At 39.6% G+C, this 10120-nt stretch overlaps 2 protein-coding genes across 2 annotated transcripts; one reads left to right on the plus strand and one right to left on the minus strand.

Moving 5' to 3' along the window:
• Positions 1–796: 796 nt before the first annotated feature.
• On the plus strand, positions 797–2412 carry LOC149848773 (uncharacterized). The gene is made up of 3 exons (XM_090012392.1): positions 797–1162; positions 1413–1531; positions 2265–2412. The coding sequence occupies exons 1-3, from the start codon at positions 797–799 to the stop codon at positions 2410–2412; spliced, it is 633 nt and encodes a 210-aa protein (XP_089868518.1).
• A 274-nt stretch (positions 2413–2686) lies between these two features.
• Positions 2687–8896, minus strand: LOC149848774 (UDP-galactose transporter 1-like). Its single transcript, XM_090012404.1, has 5 exons — positions 8772–8896; positions 5962–6211; positions 5658–5865; positions 3227–3458; positions 2687–3127 (listed from the first exon to the last, which is right to left on the minus strand). Exons 1-5 carry the CDS (start codon positions 8883–8885, stop codon positions 2918–2920), a joined length of 1014 nt encoding a protein of 337 aa, XP_089868530.1. The 5' UTR covers positions 8886–8896; the 3' UTR covers positions 2687–2917.
• Positions 8897–10120: the final 1224 nt, after the last annotated feature.

Genomic DNA, 10120 nt, shown 5'->3' on the forward strand with positions numbered 1-10120 from the left:
ATACATTACCATCACCATACTACAAGAAAGAAAATGGTTGATTACGTGGACGTGTTGACTACAAAGTTCCACATGAAAGCTTCAGACCTGTTCCAGTTTGCTTAAGAGTCAAGTCGATCAAGGTTCAGGGAATCACACACCCATGAACCCAGTGACTGCAACCCATCGCAGAGCTATGGCCGCATATATTATGACCATACTGTGCCCAGCCAGCAGCTGAGTCAATAGTGACCTACAAAAACCATAACTGAATAAGCTCCACTTGCCAAGCTTTTACTTGAATTGGCTGGCCACAAGGACTTTGTGCACCTGGCCTAAACAAGTAGTTATACCACTTTATGGCCTAAACAAAGTCCCCAAAAAAATGTATTTGATTAGATAACAGTCTTAGATCCTCTGATTTCAAACAGGATCTCAATCAGTGTTTGATGAGAGAGAGAGACTCAAGTCAACACAGAAATATGAGATATATTGGCATTCAAACGCATCCTAATACACCCCATTCCAGTCATCAACAAAAACATAACACCTTATGACTTGAATTGGTCCAAAGGATTAGGTGCAAATAAGTCATTTTGGACTGACCGATCATCCTGCCAAGTCTGTCTCGTCGTATATTTGTCCCCATCTGCCCTACTTAACTCTTTCAACGCTGCCACCACCAACCATCATCACTCTCTCTCTCTCTCTCTCTCTCTAGAGATTTTTAAACGGCTACTTTGCTCTTTCTCCTTCACTCTCCTCACCCCAACCCATCTCCCTACCAAAACCAAGCTGAAGAGGAAACAAGAAACAAATGCCTTCTGAAACTTCTGTTGGATCTTTCTTGAGGCAGTTGAGCAGCAGGGACCCTTGGGGCTCATCAAAGAGATGGAGCAAGAGGCACCCGCCTGAGAAGAGCCTCGACCAGATGGAAGGCCTCAACCTTCACCAAAATGGGGTGGTGCAGAGGAAGAGGGTCATGGTGGTTGTGGACTCCTCCACACGTTCCAAGGATGCCATGATGTGGGCTCTCACCCATGTGACCAACAAGGGAGATCTCCTCACCCTCCTCCAGATCGTACCACCAAGCACCAGCAGAGGGGGATCTGTCACCACTTCTGATACAACCTCACATCTTGCCACCACTCTTGGATCTCTGTGCAAAACATTCAGGCCAGAGGTAGAGCTAACAACCCCACCTATCTCTCTCGTTAGTTTTGTAGAAGTCCCTTGTAGAGAAATGCACATTGTCAAACAGCCTGCTTTTGGATGCACCTACTTATCCAGATAAATAGAATAAGCTGGGAAATTGTATTAAGCTCCATAACAGAACATCCCATCTTATGTCATTTATCTAGATAAATGGGTGTTTCCAAACACCACCATAACATGTTCTTTTCTCATCTGTTCTGCTCTGCATATTTGACCAGGTTGAAGTTGAGGCCCTTGTTATCCAAGGACCCAGATTATCAACTGTGATCAGCCAAGTGAAGAAACTTGAAGCCTCTGTTCTTGTTTTGGGACAGAAGAAGCCTTCACCTCTCAGCTGGTAGCTTCAACACTTGATATCTTTTTTCTTTTTGCTTCTCTTATATTGGTGTCCTCTTCTAAGTATTGATTGCTGAATTTCTTTGTTGATTAATCTGTGAATGAACCTTACAGATCTGAACCATTCTCAAAGCCTTATTGAATAGATGGAAAACCAAAGTTAAAAACATCTTCCCCAGGTAGTCACTATTATCAGTGTGAAAAGTAAAAGATAAATTTCCTATTAAGCACTAGCCTTAAATCTTAATCACTTTTTTTATCTTTTAAATTCTTTTGGCAAGCCTTTTTTTTCTGAAAGGCAAGCTAGGGTTAGGCAGATCCATACCAGTTATACAACTATACCATTGGGTTTTGAACCTGCAACGTCCCAACACAAGGTGACGTGCACCCCGCTGGTGCAAGCCTACTTTTTTGGTATTTATAAAAGGGTTAAAATTTGGTCACATCGACCCTCACCGTCAGAATGAACAAGAAATTATAGATGTAAATCTTGTCGACCCAATCGGACCTCATAGATGGATTGTGTATGATCCAAACGCCAGGAACTTTGGATCGTATTTTTTGACAAAAATACATGGTTTAATGAGGGAACAATATCTCACATTGTACGCCGTTGATTTTTCAAGGACCATATAAAACGAACAGAAGAAGATGGTAGGGTTTTTCATTGGGAGGATGGTACTGCTTAATTTTTCAGATGCGTGATTTGATTTTAAAAAATGTTTTTTTTGCAGTCTGTTCCACAGCAGCAGTGAGGACTTTGTGGACCAATGTATCAAACATGCTGACTGCTTAACCTTGGCTGTAAGAAAGCTGAGCAAGAGCGTTGGTGGTTATCTCATCAGCACCAGATGGCAGAAAAACTTTTGGCTATTAGCATGATCCATGTGACCATGATAAAATTACTCTTGTAATTGGCTTGGGCTTTGCTCTAAAACATCCTTGTAATTGGAATAACAAAAACTATAAAGACCATCAGCATCCAAAGCATCTCTTTTTTAGCATCCTCTCTGTATCATTTCATCTCCTGCTAATGAATCACTGAAACGGCATCTTATTTATATATATATTTTTTATTAAGATTATTTGTACACCTTGTTTACTCATAAGAAAAAATGCCAGAAAAGCAAAAGCACCAAACAAAGTTCACTATTCTGTAGTCTGCACAAAACAACAGCAAGCAAACTCCACAAAAGTGACCATCGATTCCGTCTTCCTAATTTCTTTTTTAGTATATGCAGTAAAACTACACTGACAGCTCCCAGCTGCAACTGCAGCTCACATAAACTACCTCATTACCTGTGAAGAAGACTAACAAGACAATTTTAATTGCATAAAAACTACTACACTGGCAAAACTTTGGATCAGGATGATGTGGTGTAACATCCTAAATCTTGTCATCCAGTTTATCATTTACAAGGGGAAGCATCTCTACCCTGCTGCCAGCCAATCGAGGTGTACCTGGTTGTTGTGAAAGCTTGTGCCTTACATACCCATAGAATGTGCAGCCACACAGGGTAATGGCGCATCCTAAAGCATTGAAAGCAGATATTGGGTTCCGAAAGATCAGCCATGAGACCATGACTGCTACTGCGACCTGCCAACAGAATGATAGAACAGAATTATAAGCTTGAGTATGTGAAATAGATCTAATGGTGGCCCTGTTAGTTCAGTAGAGTACAGTAAGAAGGATCACCTTAAGATTACCAGCAACATTAAAAGTGACTGCTGTTGTTGAATGGATCACGTGGAAAATGGAGAAATTAAGGCAAAATGCAAGCACCCCTGAGCCTAAGATGATGAGCAATGACGTGAAGAGGGACTGGTGACTTTGAAACCAATGCAGAACGCCTGGCCCTTCTAGCAATAAAGCTGGCACAGCCAAGATCATGGTTGCAAATGGTGCCATATAGAACACGGTGTTTATGCTGCATCAATATGGGACTTGATCAGAAGCCTAGTATGAACCCATAGATTACCATATCCAACACTATCTACCAGTATCAAATCTTTAGTCATCATCAATCCAACACTGATTAAGGAACAAGAAAATCCCAGCAGAATAAGGAAAAAAAAAAGTATTCAGAAGCCCATAAATGTGTGGTATCCGATATTTCAAATGGTGATTTCGCTGTACTTGGAGAGGATCCAAACTCATGTTTATGCTTATAGAGCCTCCCTCCATAAGAAGATAATAGAGATTCAGAGAAGCATCACAGGCAATTTGTATGGAGGCAAATGAGAGCACCAGCAAGCTCCATCTGTATCCTTGCCCGATTCTTGCCCGATTTTATTTTCACCAAAAACCTTCCGTGCTTCAAATGGTGATTTCGCTATCTACCAGTATCAAATCTGAACCCATAGATTACCATATCCAACACTATCTACCAGTATCAAATCTTTAGTCATCATCAATCCAACACTGAATAAGGAACAAGAAAATCCCAGCAGAATAAGGAAAAAAAAAGTATTCAGAAGCCCATAAATGTGTGGTATCCGATATTTCAAATGGTGATTTGGCTGTACTTGGAGAGGATCCAAACTCATGTTTATGCTTATAGAGCCTCCCTCCATAAGAAGATAATAGAGATTCAGAGAAGCATCACAGGCAATTTGTATGGAGGCAAATGAGAGCACCAGCAAGCTCCATCTGTATCCTTGCCCGATTCTTGCCCGATTTTATTTTCACCAAAAACCTTCCGTGCTTCTAACCAAGCATGGTTGGAAGCACACAAATGCTGGACTCTAGAAGTTGTGTCAATAGAATGTATCTTTTAGAAGGGGTTCATTCCAAGGAAGACCATCAAAACAGAGGATTGGGAACAGAACTGAATGTCCAGAGAAAGAGCTTCCATGTGTACATGGAGGGCCAGAAAAAGCAATTTTAACCTACAATCACCACCTGAAGCAGACCCGGATGTCTGGTGGAGAACACATAAATAAGAAACTGATGTTATGGAGCAGAACTTGTAGCAAATTTAGTTAATGGTTAGTGAAACCAAAACAGATACATGAAGTGCTGGTAGAAAGGCTAGTGTGGAAGAGGTGATGGTTAAGATGGAAGACCTCGTACTGCCATGATATAAATTCTCAGTGCTTCAAGTTTTGTTATTATGGAGAGTTTAATCAAACACATCCATAAAGGATTGTTATTGTGCAGCTGAAATAGGAACAAACTAATGGTGTATGTCATAAAGGACTGCCTCTTCAACAAGGGAAATTGTGTATGTTGAGTGGTGGGCAACAAAGAAGCAACGGGCATACAACTAAGATGCACACAAAAATAAAACTCAGAATAAACATATTAGAGGAGATCTAGGAATAAAGCTAAAAACAAGGGTGAGCGTATTGTGTACTGGTTTGAAGATGTAGGATCAGATTCAAGAAACTAAGAAATGGTGAGGGGAGGAGTAGGACATTGAAGACTTGGAGTAAGATATGCAATATTGTAGGAACATCGAAGTATTAGCTCTAGATAATGAGTGGAAAAATAAAATGAATAAAGTTAACCCCATTTAGATAGGAGAGGACTTGAACAATGATGATAATGAGGATGACGACAATATTGATATGATCAGACATTTTTTAGTCTTCCACAGTTCCACTGGATGACAATAGTTTCATATGCTATACCTGTAAGACTTACGAGAGAGAAACTTTTGACAGTAAATTGCTCCTTCCATTTAAGAATGAGCATTAAGTTGACTTACTGAATTCCTTTACAATCACATTCTTATAACATTTACAGCTATATAAGCATTAAAATCTCATCTTCCATTTGAACCAAATAGTCTAACAAGTACATCCAAGATTAAAGGGCTCATTTCAATAATTTACCTTATACTCCAAGAAGAGAGATCCAAGGGTCAAACAAGTACATCATCAATAGTTCAGCAGAACATCCCAAATACTTGTTAATGCACAAGGCTTCATAATCTTCCAAGACAATGGGAAATTTAAATCATAGATACCAATGTAAATGGAGAAACAGCTCTTTGCTTGACAAAAATGCAATCAATAGTTCCAAAGGCACAGCATCATAAAATAATTTAAAAAGATGAATATCGCAGGTTTGGACAGGTTCACATTTCTGCAAGAAAAATATTAGCATAAAAGTAAATCTATACCTATCAAATTTATATCCATGAAGTAAGGATTCTGCTAAAATCGTCTTTGTAGATGTAGCAAGGCACCCGAAAAGTGCAGCACAAAATCCGAATATATTGAAACTGAGCTCTGTAACAGAAGTAAGAAGAATGCCCCCTACAATGGGCACCAAGGAGCACCAAATATGCAAGTCAAAGTATCTTTTCCATACCAGCCACTGCAGTACCACTGCTTAAAAACAGCATTCTATATGTCATTAACATCAAGAACGTAGTTAATGATGAGCAAAGATAAAAAAGTAAGCAATAGGGCACTTCAACTAACCTGTAGTAGCAGGGGTAAAGGACTTAATTGTCTGCATAAAGGAAACTGGAATGTATCTCAAACTCACATTTCCCAGCACTATATTGATACAGAACACAAATGACATAGGAAATATTCTTCTCCAACGGTCTTCAGAGTCAACCTCGACCAATGGTTTTATTTTGAACACTTTGATTGCCAGATATGCGCCGATTGCAGAGCATATAAAATGAACACAAGACACTGACAGAGGAAACTTGAAATCCAATTTCTGTTCAGATTAAATTATATCAGATGCGCATACATAATGAGATTTTAATAACAAAAAATGTTCTACAAGTCTAATACACTAAAAAAAAATAATCAGGGAAATAGTCTCTAGAAGTCTAAGAAAAAAACACAAACAACCTAAGACATTAAATATTGAAAATTTCCCAGAAATGCTGGAAAAAAGATATATACTGACAAACTAAAATTCACATTTTTTTCCAAGAGCAATGAAGAAAACTTAAATTAATTAAAGAAAAAAGTTAAACACGTTCTTAACCATTCAATTGTAAACTGTGCACACTTTCATCAAATATTTACTAGCAAATTAAATCATCCCCCTTTAGTTTACCATGAAGATAGATATACTAATGCTGCTGTAAATCACAATCTATTTTTTGTTCATCAAGAGCAATGAAGAAAACTTATCTAACCAACGAAAAAAAGCTAAACAGGTTGGTAGCCATGTAAATGTAATTTTCCACACCACTTTAGTCGAATGAGCTATTAGTATTGTACCAGTATGCCCCTTCCAACATTGGTTAACAATTAACATCCATCCATTGGCCTTGCGACCATTTGACCATGCCATTATTTTCCTAAGGAAAAAAAACATGTGCTGGAGTTTGCTCAGGTTACTCTTTTTTCATCTAGCAAGATGCTTCACTAACTTGATTCTGTCCAACATCCAAAATGTAGCTTGCTAATCTTTATCCTTCAATCTCAGACCAACTCCTGATTAAGATGCATGTGTTCTACTTAGGAATCTACAATATGACCAACATCTGATACCCCTATTCTCAAAAGCTCATAGAATTATAGCTTAACATTTCCGGTGTGCCTGTATCATCCTAATGTATGCACATACATTAAACCATCAGCTCCATGTGCAGTTTTGCAGGACATGCATGCGGAGGAAAAAAAAGTGCTTTTCAATATTCTGCAGATCCAATGTAATGGCTAAAGATTGTGAGAAAGTTGGTCAAGTAGGTACATAGATGAAGATTTCCTAAGTTGTTCCATTGCAAAAAACCTCCTAAACTATGGAAAGCGTTCTTCTAATCCAGCAAACATGATTAAACATGGAACTCCTAAACTGTGGAAAGTTTTCTTTCAATCCAGCGGACATGATCCATCCTCAACATTGCCCCTCAAACCGTGCATGGCCTACCGCCATCGACAGTTTGGCCTTCAAAAATCAATGTCTTGAAACAGAAAGAACTTACTGAACAAATCCGCCATTTGATTTGCACCTTAAATGAAAAAGGATTGCAAATCGTTAGTGTCCACCTTCTGATGATGAAATGCGTATTCATCTCCAATCATTTCATCTTACCATGGATTATGAGAACATTTTTAGTTTAATGGTTAAAATAATTACTATTTGTGTTTTACTCTTTTTCACATTATTGTTCAGTTGGCCCACATATCGTGTCCAAAACCCATTCCCACAAGATAAATAAAAAGAAGTTTATATTGAGCAACCCATTGGATTTTATCAAGCTAATCCTAATAAGTTCTTTCGCAAACTAAACAAGTCTATTTTGTGGCTTAAAAGAAGCATCAAGAACCTGGTCTCAAAGTTTTCACAATGCATTGAAGGATAGAGGCCTTGTGAGGTCTATTACAGACGATTCATTATTCAGTCATCAAAGATCCAAATGTATGATCGTTATTATTCTATAACAATGACATTATTATTACAAGAAATTCAGGAGAATTAATTGACACAACTAGATTGAGACATTATGAATACAACAAAACCCAGAACCAATCCACCGAATCTTATTCAAATTGTGGACATCAGCATCATACTTCTTCAGACAAAGTTGTAGGCAAGAGCACCATCTTCAAGGTCCTTTTCTCTGCATGCGTCATTCTCATTCTTATATCTTTTTCATTAGAGATTTACAGAACGGTATGGGTTAGCCTTTTCCTTCTTCTTTTCTTTCCCTTCCCCGCCTTTCCTGAAGCTGAAAATTCGGTACAGGCTAACGATTCTTCTACGCAAACGAAAATTCAATTCTTGCATTTGTTCCTCACCAGCAATTTCTTAGACAAAATCGCAGCTCTGCGTCTTTCAATTACGGCCGAGGTAGTCGATCGGATGACTGTCTTTGATGTCTTGTACTGTTTTGATAGAGTTGATGACCAGACTAGAGCAAGAAAACAACTCAATTCAGCTCCGGTTTTAGGGGTCACCCTCCCCACCCAACTCTCTGCACCCCAATCTCTGGCCACAACCAACATGAATCAAACCATTTTCTTACACGAACCCTTTCCACCTTCTTTCCAAACTCAACTTTACAATTACCACAATCGTGTATAATGAAAAAGCAGCCTAACATCCTCATACCGAAAACACCACAAGCACCCAACACCCAATTCTCTTTCCGCAACAACATAAATGCGAAAAAAGGATCATATAACAAAGAAAGAAAGATTACCAAAAGTATCACAAAGTTGAAAGTTGGCACCCATAAATACCAATATGAAAATTCTCTAAAAATTTCAGAAAAGAAAAGAAAAAATGAAGAAGAAATAAAGTGAGCGAGAAAGAGAACCTGAAAGATCCATTTGTTCGTGATGATGACGGTGACATTGAACGTCCACCATTGAAGGATCGCCAGAATGGCTCTGAGAAGGCCCCATTTCATCAACCCGTGATTCTCCTCCATTATCACCCACCTAAAGGGACACAACACGGTCGAAGAAGAAGAAGAAGAAGACCAAAGTAGAAGGATCACGCGGAAGAGATCCTCGTCGCCAGAAAAAGAGAGAACGAGGGTCGCCCGAGAGCCCGTTCCAGCTCCCCCTGGCGAAAGTGAAACAAACAGGGGAATTGAATCGGGGATTCCCCATAAATGGGCGTTGGAGATTCTCGTCGTCGCCCCCTGTAACGGCCCTTTATTTTCTTCGTAGTTCGGGACTTTCCCGAAAATGAGGAAACACCAAGCGACGGAAAGCGACGTCTAACTCGGTTTACAGACCTGTGCGTCTCGATTCGGTTCGGTCTCGCGATTTGTAAAGCAACTCGGAGCAGTCAAACATAACCTAGGTAAGGGTGTCAACGGGTCGGGTTTGGTTCAGACCCAGGTGGTATCGGGTCCGGATCCGGGTCTACCCAGACCCGATAAAAAACTACATGAATCATACCCGGGCCATACCTGGTTAAATAATAATTTTTATCATTTTTACATTGAAAATTTGTGGGTCCAGAGCTCAGGTCGGGCCTGACTTTGGTATAAAATTTCACAAACTATAACCAGCTCCATGTATTAATCGGACCTTCAGGTCCGAACCCAGGTCTTAATCGGGCCTTCTTATTTATCACCATACTCGAAACCTATAGGGTTTGGTATGGGTCCGGTCTGCCCCCTACTCATAGGACCCATTTGCATGTCACAAAAAATGAGGGTTTTTCACGCATAGGCACTCATGCCATTTTCATGAGCCCCACAAACATGGGAGCTGCTTTCTTCGTGGAAAGCAGCCCCCAATTTACACGCTGGACCCCCTCTTTCCGTGGATTTGGTTCCGATGGGAGGTGGTCCAGTTTGTCACGGAAGAATGCTGCGGCACCTTCTTTTGTGACAAGCAAACGGCGTCCTTAGGGCCTGTTTGTTTCGTATGGTACTCGGGGAAGTGTCATCCGGAGGTCTCTGTGTTTTCCACCGCCTTCTTTCTTATGTGGAAAAATTTTCGTATTTATTTTTCACAAGAAAGGACTTTCCATGAAAGAGTTGAGCTGGCAAATGCTTTACAAATTTATGCCCTTTTCCTTGAAAAGTTTTTCATTTCCATGATGATGATCACCGTTTGAAAAGTGAACGGATATTCTTTCTTAAAAGTTAAAAGTAGCTGACGGTGTTTTACCGTAATGGATTTACATAAAACTTATTATAATCAAAGA

Source organism: Nuphar pumila, chromosome 1, assembly GCF_984573655.1.
Source record: "Nuphar pumila chromosome 1, dmNupPumi1.hap1.1, whole genome shotgun sequence".
Taxonomy (NCBI): Eukaryota; Viridiplantae; Streptophyta; class Magnoliopsida; order Nymphaeales; family Nymphaeaceae; genus Nuphar; species Nuphar pumila.